Source organism: Hyaena hyaena, unplaced genomic scaffold (assembly GCF_003009895.1).
Source record: "Hyaena hyaena isolate Hyena2069 unplaced genomic scaffold, ASM300989v1 scaffold_1167, whole genome shotgun sequence".
In the NCBI taxonomy this organism is placed as follows: Eukaryota; Metazoa; Chordata; class Mammalia; order Carnivora; family Hyaenidae; genus Hyaena; species Hyaena hyaena.
The window spans coordinates 487403-505240 of NW_024081799.1; the positions used below are offsets into that span (position 1 = coordinate 487403).

Below are 17838 nucleotides of genomic sequence, written 5' to 3' on the forward strand. Positions count from 1 at the left end.
GCTGGGTATGTTACTTGGCATTCATTAAGGAACTATTTCTCTTCTTAGCAGGGGTAAGGCATTGCACCAGATGCTAGATATGTTGCCTCTCAAACAAACAGACAATACACAGTCTGACAAGTACTCCAGTAAGAATGAGTACGAGGTACTTTGAAGGGTGATTGGAAGGATATAATCTAGTCACATACAGTCTAGAAGGCTTGGTAAGTCTTGAGGGAAGAGTTGGAGTTGGCTAAGTAAGAAAAGGCTGTGTCAGGAAATGGTGTTCCCAGCAGAAAATGAGATGAACAAATCAGGAGCTAGAGTGAAGAACATGCTCTGCATTTGAGAATTCTATATAGTGCATTGTGACTAGAGCGAGGAGTTCAAGGATGGCCCTGCAAAAGGTAAGACTAGAGAGGTAAGCAAGCTTGGTGAGAAGATCCTTCTTACATTTCATTTTTCCCCTGCCTCCAAATAGGAGTCATTAAAAGATTTTAACCAGGGGAGAGGCCTGACCTGAGTGACATCAACTGAAAGATGATGGCTCCCTTATGGAGAGGCTGGACTGGAGACAGAATGGTAAACCAGGTGAGAGGTGATACTGGTCTGAGCTCACATAGTGACTGGACAAGGAGGAGATAACTAAATTGATGTGAGAAATGAGGGAAGGACACTGGACAGGATTTGGCTGGATGTCAAAATATGGGGAGAGAAGTCAGGCTTCTAGCCTGGTGGTTGGGTAGATGTGCTATTCATTTAAATAGAAAACACTGGAAAAGGAACAGGTTTGGGAGCAAGATGAGGAGAGTGAAATGAGTAGGCGGCTGGGTTGTGCAAATCTACAGTTTAGAAAGTTGACATTCAACATTATGCATGCTGATTTTTTTTTTTTTTTTCTGTACTGACTTATGCTCCCTTTGCTAGCTTCTCTGCTTGACCTTCAGATGTAGGAAGTTTCTCAGGGCTTGTTCTGATCACTTTCCCCTTTTCAGTTTACATCCACTTTCATCCTGGAAAAACTCATTCAGGCTATTCAGGCTGTGGTTTTAAATACCATCTAATACATTGAGAACTACCAAATTTAAGTCTCAGCCTTAACCTCTCCCCTTAACTCTGGATTATATTCAGTTTCCTACTTGACCTTTTCAATAAGATGTACTCATCAGAACCTTTTATCTTTTTCTTTCTTTTTTTTTTTTTTCCCTGTTTTCGTAACTTGATAGGACTAAACAGAACTTTTGACTCCCTTTCCAAATCTGTTTCTCTCCTCCTAGGCTTCTTTATCTCTGTAAAAGTCTCCATTGTCCCCCCAAACCAGATAGAAAACTTAAAGAGCTTATACTTGATTTCTCTTTCATTCATCTTGTACCTGCAGGTCCTTTTAATTCTGTCTCCAAGATTATCCCCAAACCATCTTTATGTTCTTGGTTACAATCCTGGATGAACTGTAGATCTGTCTTCTGTACAATTGCAAAGCCTGTTAAAAGGTCCCCCTATACAATATTGTTCCTTTAAAATCTGTTTTTCCCACAGTAACCAAATGATATTGTAAAGATGTGAGTCAGGCTATGTCATGCCTTTTTAAAGCCTTTCAATAACTTTTTAATTTTATTTTAGAGAAGCTCCACACCCAACTTGGGGCTTAAACTTAGAACCCTCAGATTGAGAGTCATGTGCTCTAACGACTGAGCCAGCCAGGCGCCCCCATTCACTTTTGTTACATGCAGGCTATAAATTCCTTACCCTGGCTTGCAGAGTGCTTATGAACTGAACTTTGTCTCCATCTCCAGCCTTATGGTGTAACACTTATCCGTACTTAACTTGCTTTAACCACATTGGTCGTAATTCTTCATGGTCTGATATGCTTCTGCTGTAGTATTTTTGCATATGCTTTGTCTCAGATTCACCTTCCTCAAATATTCTCATGGCTGACTCCTTTTCATTGCCATGTTGGGTCAGATTCCACCCTCCTCCCTGGCCTTCTATCTAAAATACTGCCTCTGCCCAGTGACTCCTGTGACCTCTTAGAATGTCATCATAGTACCTATCATTATTTGAAATGATCTTTTTGTGGTTGTCAGTTTCTCTTAGAATGTAAGCTCCAGGAAAGTAGGGAACCTTGTCTGTTGTTCACTTTCTACCTCAGTGCTTAGAACAAACAGTGTCAGGCACAGAGTAGGTAACTCATCAATGAATATTGGCCGAATGAATGAATCTATTATAGGTACAGATTTGAGATTAATGAGCCACTAATATATAAATGGTAATTAAAGTGCTGAATGGATATAATAAGACTGTCTGGAATAATTCTTCACCATCTAAGCTGTATGTTAGAACTAGCAAGGATTTTTTTAAAAACACAAGGATGCTGGTTTCCACTCCAAAACAATGAAATCCATTAGGCCTGGCCATTTTAAAAAAAGGAGCCTCAGTTGATTTTAATGGTTTGGGGAGACAGTATATAGAGACGAGCCTAGGACAGGACCCTGAGAAATACTAATCTTCAAGAGATAATAGAAGAGCATCCTGAGATAGAGACTAGAAATGGCCAGTGAGGTGTTCGTGGAACCTAAGGGAAGAATGGATTTTAAGGAAGGAGAAACTAGTGGTGTCAAGTGCTCAAGCCAGGCCAAGTCATACAGAGTGCATATGGAAAGCATTCGTATTTAACAATGTAGAGGTTCTAAATGATCTTAGCACAGGGTTTCTCAACCTTGGTACTGCTGACATTTGGGTTGGATAAGTCTTTGCCTTGGGGGGTGGCGCTTTACATTGGAGGATGTTTAGTTTGAAGAGACTGTAGTAAGTGTGAGGATAGCAGAGATAGCAGAGAAGACGAAATAACCATTGTAGGAAATAGGTAAGTATTGTGACTAGGAACCCATAAAGTTGCCAGACAACAAGAAGAGCCCAGGTAACATAGGAGGCAAGTGTTTTATGGGTACAGTCTGTATAGATGTGTGATTTTTCTCCATCTTTAAAATTTTTTAAATTCATTTTATTTAGTTTAAGGTGTTTCTATTTATTTTTGAGAGAGAGCGTGTCTATAACCATACCACCCTGAATGTGCCTGCTCTCATCTGATCTCGGAAGCTAAGCAGGGTTGGGCGTAGTACTTGGATGGGAGAGAGAGAGAAAGAGGGAGAGAGAGAGAGAGCATAGGAGCGGACAGGCAGAGAGAGAGAGAGGAAGACAGGATTTGAAGCCAACAGCGGGCTCGAACTCACAAACCTGAGCCAAAGTCAGGTGCTTAACTGACTCAGATGCCCCAGATTTTTCTCCATATTTAATCAGCAACCTGGTTATAGGAACAGAGGCAGTTTGATTCAGGGTTAGAGATTTTACTAGTCAGATACTAGTAATCTGAATAAAAATTTCAGATTTGTCTCATACCTATTGGAGGTATGAGAAGAGTGGAGATAGTGATTGATGGAGTCCATGCTGAGTAGGAAATAAAAACATAAGTTAATGGAGAATGTAGAGACCGTCAAGAGTGTAGTGCTACTCATCCCCAGTATCAGTTCTCTGGACTGATCAGACTCCAAAGTCTGGATTTTCCTTTTTTTTTTAACATTTTTAAAAAGCTTATTTTGAGGGAGAGGGAGAAAGAGAATCCCAAGCAGGCTCTGTGATGAGAGATCCCATAACCCTGGGATCATGATGTGAGCCAAAATCAGGAATCGGATGCTCAACCAACTGAGCCACCCAGTTGCTCCTGGGCTTTTCCTTTTTGATGGAGGATGTAGGTTGTTGGGATTGGTGTGGCATGTCCTATTGGTAAAGGGAAACAAGGCTTTAGTACAAATAAGGGAGGAACTGAAGCAGTTTTCAAGAGTAAAGAGGGCCTGTCACTGGAATCGCCCTGAGGAAGACAGCAAGCAAGTGTAGGAGAAAAGACAGCAGAGAAGATGGTTGGTGTTGATTACAGCCTCATTATCTCCTAACCACTGGGAACTGGTAGTGGTTGGGGGGGCAATTTTAGTAAGAGGAGTAAGAGGAAATGGTCCAAGAGTCCAGGTTTCCAGGATTTTCTCCTATTTTCCTATTTGTAGCCCATTCTGGGCAGAAGCTCATCAAATTCTGGGTATAGACAAGGGCTTGATTTAGGGAGGCAGGCTGGCCATTGGAAGAGCTTTGGTTCTTTCCCTTTATGAAAAGGACATGTGATGGAGTGAATCAACACTCGAGGCGTCTGGGTAGCTCAGTCAGTTGAGCCTCTGACTTTGGCTTATGTCATGATCTCATGGTTTGTGGGTTAGAGCCTTTTGTTGGGCTCTGTGCTGACAGCTTGGAACCTGGAGCCTGCTTTGGATTCTGTGTCTCCTCCTCTTTCTGCCTCTCCCTGGCTCATACTGTCTCTCAAAAATAAATAAACATTGAAAAAAAAAATAAAAATAACACCCAACCAAGAGTGTGAAGACCTCAGTGCAGCCTCTGACAAAGGGAACAGCAGTGGTAGGTAGAGTGACACTTATTTATTCATGGAAGGTAAGTATAGATTGTTTTCTCAGGGGAGCCTGAGAAGTAACCTCAGGGAGAGGATGGGGGCTAGGCCCAAAGAACTGACCTATTTAGAGGTTTTAGCAAGGATCTGGAGCTGCTTCCTGATCCCTGACACTCAGGGCCCTATGGTCTGTGCCTTGTGTTTTGGTTTAGAGAAACAGGTTGGGAAGGTAGAAGTGAGGTGGAAGGCAGACCCTCTCTGGGCACTCAGCTTTTTCTGATCATCTGATGTGGCTCCGGACTTTGCAATAAACAAGGGGTTCAGCTGTGCTAGTTTAAAGTCTTGGATATTTAACTCTTCTGGGTTCTCAGGCTCTTTCCGGAACCTTGTAGGTTCTGCCTCCTCATTGATCTTAGGTGCTTCATATACAAAGAGAACCTTGTTGTTTAGCTTGTTTTGGATCCAAGGATCAACTGAGGCCAAGAGAATTAATGTTTCTTGTAGCTGCATTGAAACAAAGATCCTATGGCTGATTTACTTCAGGCTAAGCCTGTGTGGGAAGGGTTGTCTCTTTGAGGGGGTGCTGTGGCCACAGGCCACCAGGGCCCCATGGAATGAAGTCAAGGGATAGTGTGTGAGGGCTTATTCCCTTTCCTCCCTCCTGACAAATAGCAAGTGGTGAGGATGGGTAGGAGAGGCCTGGAGGAGGGGTAGAGAAGAGGAAGAGGTGGGTAGGAATGTCTTACACTGTTCTTCACAGCCTGGCTCTTTTCCGCATCTAGCATGTCCAACAGCAAGTGGAACACTTGTGGGCTGCGGATCCCCAGGACACCCTGGCAGAGGCAGAATGACAGTGCCTAAGTAGTCAGCCTATGAAGATGCTCCATCTGGGCTCTTTTCCATTCTAGTCTTCATGATGACCCTGTGGCCTGGAGAGAGGGGGAGCTATGGCTTCCCAGCTGAGGTGTATCCCTTTCCTTCCCTTCTGGGGCCACTGCATTGGGTTCCACTGCATAATGTTCACCAGGAAGAATCAAGACAATTTCTGCAATACCTAAGCAACATCTCTCATACCCATCTCCTGTCCCTTATCCCACCTACCTCCAATCCTGAAGAAAAGGTTGTTCCTGAATTCGTGGTAGGGCTGGAATTCTGATATAAACCAGCAAACCTCCTCAAATTTTACAGTCCTTTCTTCCCCTAAGTAATTGTCCTCAATTGCCTACTCCCCCTGCCATCAATACATCTGGTCAGAGAAGCAGGGCTGGCCTTACCAAAGAGATGACTGCTTCCTGGCGCATAGTGGCATTTAAGTTCAACAGTTGCCTGCAAAGAAGGGAGTGAATGTGTTATCCAGTTAGAGGGTAGAGGGAGGAAGTCTGGTTGTTTCTTCTGACAGTCCAGAGTGAGTCAGGCATAAGGCCAGAGAGTGATGCTGATTTCATCAATTTCTCCCTCTTGTTTCTTGGGCCAGGAAAGAGGCTGGGAAGGGAAAGGCAGGTACTACAATTTGCCAAGAGGTACCAAATGACAATTAGGGTTGCATCTGCCCAGAACTCTACCTTTTGCACGTCCCTTTCATGTCCTCATCTTAATTCGAGCTTTTATATTTTATAGCAACCCTGAGTGGTAGGCATTATCAGCCCCCTTTTGCAGATGAAGAAAATCCCAGGGGTCAAAGAGTAACTGGGCCAGGGGCATGGGCAAGTGAGAACTGAGAACTGGGATCAGATTCTCAGCTCCCTTTGACCCTATGCCCCTTCCCCCCAGCCTGAGCCACTCACGCCTCCACCAGGTTCATCATCTTAGGCTTCATCTTCAGCTCTTCCACAGTTTCAGCCACAGCCTGCCTCATAGCCTGAAGAAGGATTAAGGTGGGACAATAGAGACAAGGAATGCAGGAGTGTGTCTTTAAGTGCTCACTAACCTTTACCTTGTGCTGTGTATGGTCCTTGCCTTGAGGAGCTCGTGGTCTGGTAGGGGAAGCACCTGTATGAGTAGACATGTACACTACCGTGGTAAGTGTTACAAATGAGCTAAGTATAGGGTGAACATAGGGTCTCCTCAGTCTGGGTACTAGCAAGATGTCCTGGAGGAAGAAATACCTCAGCTGCAGCCTAAAAGGTGGATGGGAGTTAACCAGAGAGCTGGGGGTGGGGGGTGGGGGCAGAGAGGAGGGCATGTACAAATGCTTAGAGGCAAGAGAGCACAGAGAGGTTAGGAAACAGAAAATAGTTCAGTGTAGCTAAATGACCACACCAGGAATCTTCAGAGTGGGGCACTCTGAGGAATTACCCTGAAGTAACAGTTATAAACCAGGACAGGGTGATCTTAAGCATAGCTGGTGTGTGGCTGTGAGTGGGAGTGGGGAGAGCTGAAGCTAGAGAGGTGAGCAGGTCGTGGATGGTGAAGGGCAGTGTAAGCCATTCTGAGGACACTGGGGAGCTACTGAAAAGTTTTATGCAAAGGTGAGATGCAATCTGATTTACATTTCAGAAAAATATCTTTGGAAGTTCTGTCTGTGGCTGGTTCGGTAACAAGCTACAGTAGAGATAAAAGCAGAGGAACACAGAGGAAGGCAGGGTAGATTCTGGTGGAGGTGATTTGGGAAAGCTTTCCATAGGAGGTGTTTGGACTGGCCTTGAAGCAGCAACAGTATTATAACAGGCAGAAGGAGGGAGGAGTGAATAATAGCAGGAGGCGGTTTTTCGCCTTGCAGAGGGAGGGAGGGATGACTTGGCATTTTTGCTGAGAGAACTGCCTCCCTCGCAAAGGCAAGGTGACTTGAAAACATGGGCTGCATTAGGGGAACAGGGAGTGCATTAGAGTGAATTTGATAGTTTTTGGGGCAGTGTGGTGGGAGCCAAGTCAAGGAGGTCTTCAGAGAAGGGGGAAGAGGCGGGTTTGGGCTGCCTGGGCTTGGGAGCTTTGGTCTCACAAAGAAAGGTTCATTGTAAGTCTTCCTCCAGAGCAGGTCAAATGTGAGTCCCTCTAGCCCTTGTGCCTGGATCTGTTCCAGTCCAATGGTCTTGAGCATCTGGGTGGCTTCAAAGCGGTGCTGAGGGCAGAGGTGGGGAGGTATGAAGGATAGACCATCATCCCTCAACCCTGTCCTCAACCCTGTCCTAGTGCTGGAGAAGGAAGGGTACTAGGTAGCCTTAGACCTTACCTCCAGGACACTAGAAGAGCACAGCTGGTCTAGGATGGCCCTGATGACTGTGGCTGAATGAACATGCATCATCTTGACCAGCATCCTAAGTGCCTGAGGGGGGCCAGGCAGGGTGTGGTTGGGTGTACAGGGCCAAGAGGCATCTGGATGGCCAGGTAGTTGAAGCCTGAGCCTAAAACTCATGGGGAACATTTAGGGTCCATTCGCCTGCCTCTTGGCCTCTTGAGTGAGAGCATGAGTTCATGTGTGCACATATGTGCACATTTGTAAATGAACACTCATTCAAATCAAATATATACAGACATATGCATGTATGCTTATGTCTACATGACCCCCTACTCATGCATATACATATTCACAGACACATAGAGGACCTCACAGTGCTCCTTGTTGAAGCTTCTTTGGTTGAGTATGATGGGGTCCAAACTACCAAAGTCAGCACTGGCCTCTGGTTCCCCAGTGCTCCCCAGGGAGTGCAGCCTCCTGCCCCTCACACCTTCATCCTCTGGGTTTTGGACCCTCGGCTTAGGCATTGCAGCAAGAACTCTTGGGCTGTGTTGCTGCAGGGCCTCAGGAAACCCAAGCACAAGGCTGCCTCCACGGCTACTTCATTCGGTGATGTTTTTATCAGCATCTGCAGCACAGACAGCAACTTCTCTTCATCCCCAACTTGAGTTCTCTGAGAGAGACAAGAAGTGAAATAGGCAAGGAGGACTATGTCTTCATCCAGGCATTGTTAAGAGGGCATTTCACTCTTACTTCCAGAGCATTCTTCTTCCTCCCTAAAATGAATCTCATGTCATCAGATTTATTTACCCACTTCCCCTTACTTTTGCTGTCATCCACATGCTCCTGGATCATATCCCCTCATTTCTCTAGGACTACCTTGTGAGTGGATGAATGACATTCTCTTTAACACTTCTGCTGTCTTAATTCCTGGCATTTAAAAAATATACATGCCACTGATCCTACTCCTGTTCTCCATTAACCTTGACCTTCATTCTATGTCAGGCCCTAATTCTCAGAGAGGTTTTTATCATTACCCATTACTATGACTTCTCCATGATCTCCATTTTATGGATCCTACTCTCTGACCATCATCTCTTATCTTTCCAGCTAACTTCCCGACGCCAGTAATCGTTGGACTCCACAAGGATTAACAATTCATCAACCACCTTTTTATCACTCCTCATTTTCTTTGCTCTCTACCCAGCTTAAACTTCATGATCCTACTATAGTCACTTCCTTGTCTTACTCAACTCCTTTACCTCTCTTGCTTCATTGTAGTCAGCTCCCCACTTTGTGCCTGTACTTTCTGGAGAAAAGCACACAGTCACAGTGACTGATCTTGCTTTAAATGTATGAACACAAACCTCATGTAGACCCTTAGTGCTACCTAGCATTCATACTGTTTTTCCTTGGACAAGTCTTTCCCCCCCCTCTCCTGATTCACACCCTGTCCTCTGGAATCTCCAACACTTCTTCCTCTGTTCTTACTCTCAGCTGATGACCTTGCTTCTTACTTTACTGAGCAAATAAAATTAACTAGAAAAGAAGTTCCAGAGACACCTAACCACCATTTCTATCCAACCTTCACCCGCACCCATATGTTCTTCCCTTCCTCTTATTGCTGGGCACTCTGACCATCTATCTAAAGTCAATCTCTCTACTTGTGTGTTAAATCTCAACTCTTCTCACTGAATCAAGAACATTTGTGCACAATACTTTCTTCTCCCTTCAATATTTACCATTTTTCTGAACTACTGGATCATTATCCCTCAGAATAGAAACATGCTGTTATTTTTCTTTTTTTCTAAAGTCCACCCCTGGTACCAACTACATCCCTTTCCAACAACACTTGGAAAATTGTCCATTCTTGGCATCTCTAATTTCTTTCCTCCCATTCACTTTTAAAAACTCATTCTGTTAGACCTACACCCCCACCATCCCACGAAAATTGTTCTTGTTAAGATAATCAAGGATTCCTTATTGTTAGTCTGTATATCGATTCTCAGTCCTTCTATAATTTGATACAGTTGATTTGTTTCCTTGATATATGTTTTTCACTTGGTTTTCAGAATATCACACTCTTGAGTTGTCTTCCTACCTATTGGCCACTTATCATTATTTAACAGTTCCTCCTCTTCTCCCTGAGCTCTTAATGTTGGGATGTCCCTAAACTTGATTCTTGGTTCCTACTGATTTCATCTAATTGAATGACATTAAATGCTCTCTATATGCCAGCAATTTATAAATTCCTTTCTGTAGCTCAGATTTCTAAACTCCAGATTGTACATACAACTGTTTACCTGTTGTCTCCCTTGGAGGTCCAACAGACATCTCAAACATAACTTGTCCAAAACAGGACTTCTGATACTACCTTCAAACCTGTTCACCTACAGCTTTCTCCATCTGAGTTGATAACAACTCCTATCCTTCAGCCACTAGATCCAAAACCTTGGCTTCGTCCTTGTTTCCTCACTGTCTTTTATAGCTCACATTTGACCTGTCGGGTTTTTACTAACCCCACTGCAACCATCATGGTCCACCGCGCAACCACCATTATATCTCACCAGGATTGCTTTAGTAGCCCCCAATTGGTCTTTCTGCTTCCACCTGACACCCCACTCCCATCTCCCATTGTTTCTCAGGACAGCCATAGTGAACATTTTGAAATGTAAGTTAGATCATGTCACTGTGTAAAAGCCCAAATATTGAAGTCATCCAGAAAGCAATGACCTAGTATGATCCAATCTAGTAGATCTAGTAGACCTAGATCTAGTATAATTGAGTCTCCTGTCTACTACTTTGGTGTATCTTCATTTCCTACTGCTTTCTCTATTCCCACTCCACTTCAGCCACACTGGCCTCCTTGCTGTCCAAACATGCTCCTGCCTGAGGGCCTTTGCATTGGTTGTTCTTTCTGCCAGGAATGCCTTCTCAGATAATCTGCAAGGCTAACGCCTTCACCTTCTTCATGTCTTTGCTCAGATGACCCCTTCTATATGAGACTTCCCTCCCTTCTGGGTTTAAAACTGCAACCTATTCCTATCCCTACTGACATTCCTGATCATCCTCACCCTGCTATGTAGTTTTTCCACTGCACTGGTTACCTCTAACATACTATATAATTAAGTTTTTTGGTTATTAAATATCTCCCCAACTAGAAGGTAAGCTTCACAAGAGCAGGAGATCTTAGCCTGTTTAGTTCATTGATGTATCTCAAGGGCCGAGGACAGTGCCTGGCATGTGATAGCTGTTTAATATATGTTTGTTGAGTAAATGGGCGAATGATGAATTCTATTTCACGTGGAACAGTGATAGGATCAAAGTAAGAGGATCCTAAAAGGGAAAAAATTTGAGTAGTGCCAGCAGCCTCCTTTGATCCCTTTCCCTTCTTTAGAGAGGTTTTTTCTTTAAGTTTTTAAGGATGATAATGGTTACCACTTAAAAAGCACAGGCATTGAACTAGGTGCTTTACCTATATTATTGCATATAATTTCAACAATGCTATAATTACTATCTCCATTTTATTTATTATTTTAATCCATTGTTAGTTTTTTAATTTTAGAAAGAGAGTGAGTGTGCAAGCTAGGGAGAGGGGCAGGAGAGAGAGAGAATCCCAAGCAGGCCCCACACTCAGCATGGAGCCCAACTCAGGGCTTGATTCCACAACCCTGGGATCATGACCTGAGCTGAAATGAAGAGCCAGATGCTCAACTGACTGAGCCACCCAGGGGCCCCTAATCCATTAAGTTTTATGTTGGTTTCAGGTGTACAATATAGTGATTCAGCAATTATGTACATTACTCAGTGCTTACCATGATGAGTGTAGTTACTGCCAAGAGTTTGGAAATGGACAAACTGTGGCTCTGAAAGCTGGCTTGTTAGAGTTTGTGTGACCACAAAGTGGCTATGCCAGTGCTTCTGTGCAGGGAAGCTACTCCACAGAGAACTCCACAAAGACAGTGTCTTCTCCCATCAAGACTAGGAGCTGGGGTTACCTTCTCTCTGACCTAACCCCAGTCAACACCATCAATTACCTTGTCCTACCTTGCCCCAGTTACTGATGCCTCCTAGTCACCTTGTCTCTGGGGACAGCAGCCTGGGAGTCGAGAGCCATTCGTAGCCGTGTCAGAGAATCCATCCTTTGCTCCTCATTTGGGCCCTTCAACTGTGTGATGAGACCCTGGATCACGTGCTTATTCAGGCAACCTTGGACAAGGAGGGTCCTCAGGTCAGGGCAGAGCCTCAGGGACTGTTCTTCTCTGCCAGAATCCATTTGATTCCACTGTGCCCTCAAGACAGAGGTTCTAAGTACTAGGTCCTGAGGTTTTACGCATCTTCTCAGGACACTCATGCAGCTGGCTGGCTGAGCATGGCTGCAGTTCCAGGGGCCCTCTCCCTCCCTCCAGTCTCTTCTCCCTTTTCACCCCACTTTTCTCTCTCTGCACACAGTATCTAGGCTAGTTCCTAGATCCTGTCAAATGCTAGGCTGAAGTGGGTGTCCTCACCCAAAGGGGAAAGGAGCTCCACTGCTTTCTTTCTCACCTTTCCCTATTCCCCTCCCAGGGAGAAGACATACTCACCCAGGAGGGCCAGGCTTCGACAGGCCTCAGACTTCACTTTCTCTGGACCAGTTTTGGCCTGATTTAAGAGGCAGGTGGTGGAAACATGCTATAAGGTGATGGAATGTCAGAGCTTTAAGAATCATCTCAACTTTTCATTTACAAATGAGGAGACCAAGGTCTAGAGAGTGACCTATGCTCAAACAGTACAGGCAGGGTGATGCAATGGAAGAAACACCACTTGGGAACCGGTATCTAGTAGCCATGTGACCTTGGGCAAGTCGCTTGGCCTCTTGGAGCTTCCATTTTATCTTTTAGAAAAATGCAGATACTACTACCTATTCCTAATTTGTAAGATTTAAATGAGACTATGGGCAAGAAAGCATGTTCCCCATTATAAATTGGCATTTTAGCATGGGGCATTAAATCAGTTAAGGTAGAGAATGAACTCAGTCCCACTTCTTTCCTGGCTTTTCAGTTGACGGTCTTTTCTGTTAGACAAAGGGGACCTTCACATTCCCCCATCCCCATCAAGCTGTCCTTCAGAGAAGCCAAGGGCATGAGATTGCATCCCACACACTGGCAGCTCTCTCCTCACTGCATCTGACCCAGCGTCGTTGCACCCTGGCAAGCCTTGTCTGTGCCCATGTTCTACACACCTCAGACCCCGTTTCCTCCTCTCATGAGCTTCATGCGGCCCCAGACTCACCACCTGCCATAGTGCCTCCATGACAAACTGCTCACTGATGCCCAGGCACCCCAGAGCCTGCAGGAACAGGGGTGGAGGAAAGGGAAGAGCCCTTGAGCACCACCCCAAAGAGTTACTGTCCTCTGGACACAGCTGGAGTTTTGCCTTTGAATACCATCTCCCTCCCCTGCTTCTTCCCCCAAGTAGTTTTCTCCTCCCTAGCCCAGCTAGCTCCTGTGACCATGCTCCACCACCCTTGCCACCTCTCACCTGTGCTGCATAGAATTGCTCAGACTCTCTGGGAGATTCCAGGCTTTTTGTGAGTTCCTGCCCATCCAAGGGAGCCAGTGGAAAGGAAGAAAGGGGTAAATATAGATGTAGCACTTCAAACAGAAAGGAGCTCATCCAGTCCAATCCCTTTTCCTTTCCTCCCTCCATTTTCCAGGCAGGGACTGAGGGCTGAAGGTAAGAAGGGCACCCACAGAAAGGGAGTCTCTCCATTCTCCCTCCCACCATGGTCCCTGACCTTTAATCTTTGCCACTTCAGGGGGTCCCCAGTAAGGTCTGAAGGCTTGGATCCCATCTGAGATTTTATAGTCAGCTTGCTCATAGGGAGATGGGATTTTTGGATGGGGGTGCCTTCTTTGATTTGCCTGTGTGAGAAATTGCATAGGCCAGTCTTGGTCCCCTTGTTCCCTCCCTCCTACTTGGTCCTCTGCCCTTGGTCCTCAGCCTAGCTTAGAGATGGGACCAGAGGAAGATGGATGAACCTCCTTCTACCCCAGGGTCCTCTCAGATCTGTAAGCTGGGCTTGCCCTACCCCCTCTCCCACTCGTACCTTCTCCTCCCTTTCTTTCCCAGAAGGTGTGGAAGGTGTGGCGAATAAGAAGGGGCAAAGCACACCTACAGTGGTCTCTCATTTTCCGCAGCATCTTCTGGGCCTCCCTTTCTTGTCGCTTATCATATAGGGTGTGCCAGTGTGTGTAGACCTCAGGCTTCTTGAAGTAGCAGTAAGGCACTGAATGTGGCTTGCTTGGGTGCTCCCTCCAACACTCTGGGCTAGGGGGAAACTCCTCCTTTGGCATCTGCGAGGGGGTGTGAGTGGCACAGTAGTGGCAGGGGGTCTTCCTCCGCCAGGAAAAGGACCAGGGTAAGAAGGGACTAGGTGGGACGTCTGGGTGGCTCAGTCAGTTAAGTATCCTGACTCTTGATTTTGGTTCAGGTCATGATCTCGTGGTTCATGGGATCAAGTCTCATGTAGGGCTCTGTGCTTACAGCTAGGGGTCTGCTTGGGATTCTCTCCCTCTCTTTCTGCCCCTCCCCTGCTCTCTCTCTCTCTTAAAATAAATAAACATTAAAAAAAGGAGATGGGGGACTAGGTAAGAGAGATGTCCTTCAGTCTCTCATCTGAGCTAAAGTCTGGGATGTCCTACCAATTGTGTGACTTGGGTAAGTTACTTCATCCACCAAGATCTCAGTCTTCTCATCTGCAGAGTGGAGCTAATAATCCTTGTTCTTTCTGTACCCATTGTTGTGAAGGACAAATGGGATAAAGATTGTGAAGCCATTGTTAATCTTAGTACACAGTTTGGTTATTTGAGAATCTCAGAGCACTTTGAGAAGGCCATCTGGGCAAGGAGATGGGAAAGGCAAGGGGTGAGACAGATATGGAGTAAAGAGGGGAAAAGACAGGCTACTGCTCCTTCATTCAGGCATGCAGCAGGTAGTTACTGAGCACCCACTGAGTGTCAAGCTCTGTGCTAGGTGCTGGGGAGGCAGTTTTTATCCCTGCTGTCATGGAATTTAACAGTTTGGTTGGAAAAGCAGAATTTCTTTAAATAATTTATCTCTTAGGGGCACCTGGGTGGCTCAGTTAAATGCCTGACTCTTGATTTTGGCTCAGGTCATGATCTCAGGTTCAGGAGATTGAGCCCTGTGTCAGCATGGAGCCTGCCTGGGATTTATTCTCTCTCTCTCTCTCTCTCTCTCTCTCTCTTCTCTCTTTCTCTGCCCTTCACCCGCTCTTGTGCATGCTCTCTCACAAAATAAATAAACTTAAAAAAAATTATTTCTTAAACAGTTGTGAAACTGTAGCTCTGATTGTAGTGGAGGGTTGTGGATGAGTCAGTGGCTTTCTCTGCAGATTCAGCTTGAATTCATTCCTATTTCTTCTCCAGTCTTCCTCAGAGTCAGTTCTCTGAGCAACAAAGAAGAGGGGCTTCAGCCAGTGGTTTTCAATTTGGTGATTGAGAAGATCATAGTAAAGATTGTCAAATGATTACCATGATTTCAGAAAGTGTGGTATTTACTCACAATGAGCAGTGTTGTCAGATTTAGTAAAAACCAAGCAAATATAAAACAGGTCGTCCAGTTAAATTTAGATTTTAGGTATTGGATACCCTATTTGGCACATATTTATACTAAAAAATTCATTATTTATCTGAAATTCAAATTTAGTTGGGCATCCTGTATTTTATCTGGCCACTCTAACTATGAGGATCCCTGTGGTAGTGAATAAAAATGATGCATTATTAAACACTACCTGCATAGCCCAGGCTTTACGGATAATATGTCGTAGCAACTCTACAAATGGAGCAGCACAGGGAGCCTATGACAGAGGAAACTCCTGAGGCTCAGGGAGGGAAAGTGACTTGTCCAAGGCCACACAGTTAGTGGAAGCCCCAGGGGTGAATGTAGGGGTTCTGTGAACTGGTCTTAATGAAAAGGGACCATCTGCTGACCCTCCTACTTCAACAAAGTTCCCAGGGTGGCAAAAGTTAAGGGTCTTACCTGGTAGCAGGACAAGGGCAGGTGAACAGGAGCCATGGCTTTTCTGAGTTCTGTGGTACAAAGGGTGGGCTAAGAATCACCTTTTAGGCATTCACTTATTCAGCATTTAGTGAACACTGTGTATTAGAATTATTGGGGGGAACTTTTAACCTGCCTTGGCCCTATGATAGGCTAATTGAATCCAATTCTCTGGGGATAGGGCTTAGATATTTCAGAGAGTTCCCCAGAGGATTCTTTTTTTTCCCCCTTAAGTTTTTATTTATTTATTTTGAGAGAGAGAGCACAAGTTGGAGAGGGGCATAGAGAGAGGGATGGGGAGAGACAGGGAGGGAGGGAGAGAGAGAGAGATGGACAGAGATGGACAGAGAATCCCAATAGTACAGAGCCTGATGCAGGGCTCAAACTCATGAACCATGAGATCATGAACTGAGCCAAACCCAAGAGTTGGACACTTAACTGACTGAGCCACCCAGGCACCCCTCCCTAGATGATTCTAACATGCAGATGACAGTGAAAAACAGTGGTCTTGTTTCTCAACACTTGAGAAACATGTTTCTCATGGTTCTCGTGGTTCTCAAACTTGAGTGTGCCATAGAATCATCTGGGGAGCTTGTTAAAATTGATTTCTGGCACTTAGTCTGAGTATAAATTCAGTAGATCTGGAGTGGGGCCTGGGAATTTGCATTTTCTAACAAGATACAGATGCTGTTTGTCCTGGGACCACACTTTAAGAACCATTGGTCCACCTGGTGAGACAGAACTGTTTATTAGTGATTAACAAAGGGAGACAAATGTGAAGATACAGGCACAGATGGTATAGATGGAGACCCCCTACCCTGGCTCAGGGGATGAGGGAGGGCTTTCCAGAGGTGATCATAGACAGGCTCAGTCTTTAATCCATGTAGGGGTTAGCCAGATAGATAAGGGAGAAGAGTGTTAGGCTCAGGGAACAAATTCTTTCAAAGACTGAGAGGTGGGTAGTTGGGTAGAGAGCAGGGTGCAGATATGGGAGCAGAAGCTGGGGGGATTCGATGTCCCATATTCTGAGGCCCTGGAGACTTACTTTGAAGGCTGTGGGGAGCCATCAAAGTGTCCAGTGGCCTGCCCCAACCCTTCCTGTGGACTTGTAGAACTCACTAGATCTGTGTCTCAGAGAGCCAGAGAGCTTTTCTTTTCAAGCCCCACCTTGACTCTGTTCCTGTCTATTCCAATCTCACCTTTGGTCCTCTCTGGGTATTCCAGCCATGGGTACTTGAACATTGACCTGGAGATGTCAAGGATATCAGCTGGTTTTTCGTAGGCCATTCTCTTCTCGTGGGGCCAGAGGAAGCCCAGGGAGGGCAATACAGGGCTGTTGGGAAATGTGGGGGCACAGCTAGGGGAGACCTCTCCTCTGTGGCACAAGAGGGATTGGTAAGGAGTTGGGGCTTCTGTGGGTAGAAGCTTCTGAATGTTTTGAGCAACCAGGTCTCCTAGGCAAATGGAAGATTCTGGTTCCATTCTCAAGCCCCGCCCCCAACCCCTGGCATCTACTGGCCCGTTGCCTTGAACCAGTCACTTTACCTTTAGGAGCTTCAGTTTCCTCATCTGAAAATCTGGAAAGGCATGTCCATCTGGGAGTCAGAGGGGCTGTGGTAAGGCATAAATATGAAAGAAAGTCAAAGCATTTGGTGAACTGTCAAGCTCACATCAGCCCATGTAAGGGGCAGGTGGTTCTTAGGATTAGTCATCAGGAAAATGGCAGAATGGGAAAGCCCCTTTTATATACACACCTCTCTCCTTGGCAGCAATAGACAGGGCTCTTGTCTGTGTGGTGAGGAGCTGCCTTCCAGACCTCCTACTTTTGCATATGTTGTTCCCTCTATATGAAATTCCTTTCCTTTCCTACCTGCTAAATGGTTTCTCCAATCTTTCCAACTTCATCTAAATGTTATCTCATCTCTGAAGTCTCTTTTGCCTGCCTGGCACCCCTCCTCACTTCCTTCAGTGGTATCCTTCCCCTCTGCCACCTCCACCCCAGTGTGACTGCAGCCTTTTGAACAGTTGCTTCCTTTTAGGTGTATATCCTATGTTTAATCTGCCTAAAGGTAAAGATTGTGGCTTGTGGCACATTCACCTCTCCAACCCTCCCCACCCCCAACCTCCATGCCTGGCATAGTGCCTGGCACGCAGCAGGGAGCTGGCTGTGGCAAGAAAA

General features: G+C 45.5%; 1 protein-coding gene across 3 annotated transcripts; it reads right to left on the minus strand.

Moving 5' to 3' along the window:
• Positions 1-4458: 4458 nt before the first annotated feature.
• On the minus strand, positions 4459-17033 carry HEATR9 (HEAT repeat containing 9). Of its 3 annotated transcripts, none has more exons than XM_039222633.1 (15): positions 16859-17033; positions 15642-15691; positions 13755-13936; positions 13378-13504; positions 13122-13178; positions 12873-12929; positions 12185-12242; positions 11680-11810; positions 8092-8274; positions 7596-7688; positions 7365-7484; positions 6211-6284; positions 5701-5752; positions 5173-5259; positions 4459-4930 (listed from the first exon to the last, which is right to left on the minus strand). In XM_039222633.1, the coding sequence occupies exons 1-15, from the start codon at positions 16944-16946 to the stop codon at positions 4601-4603; spliced, it is 1689 nt and encodes a 562-aa protein (XP_039078564.1). In that variant the 5' UTR covers positions 16947-17033; the 3' UTR covers positions 4459-4600. The 3 variants fall into 3 exon arrangements, with proteins under 3 accessions (XP_039078564.1, XP_039078562.1, XP_039078565.1); XM_039222631.1 differs by having other exon boundaries at positions 12185-12272; XM_039222634.1 differs by lacking the exon at positions 7596-7688 and having other exon boundaries at positions 12185-12272.
• Between the last annotated feature and the right edge of the window lie 805 nt (positions 17034-17838).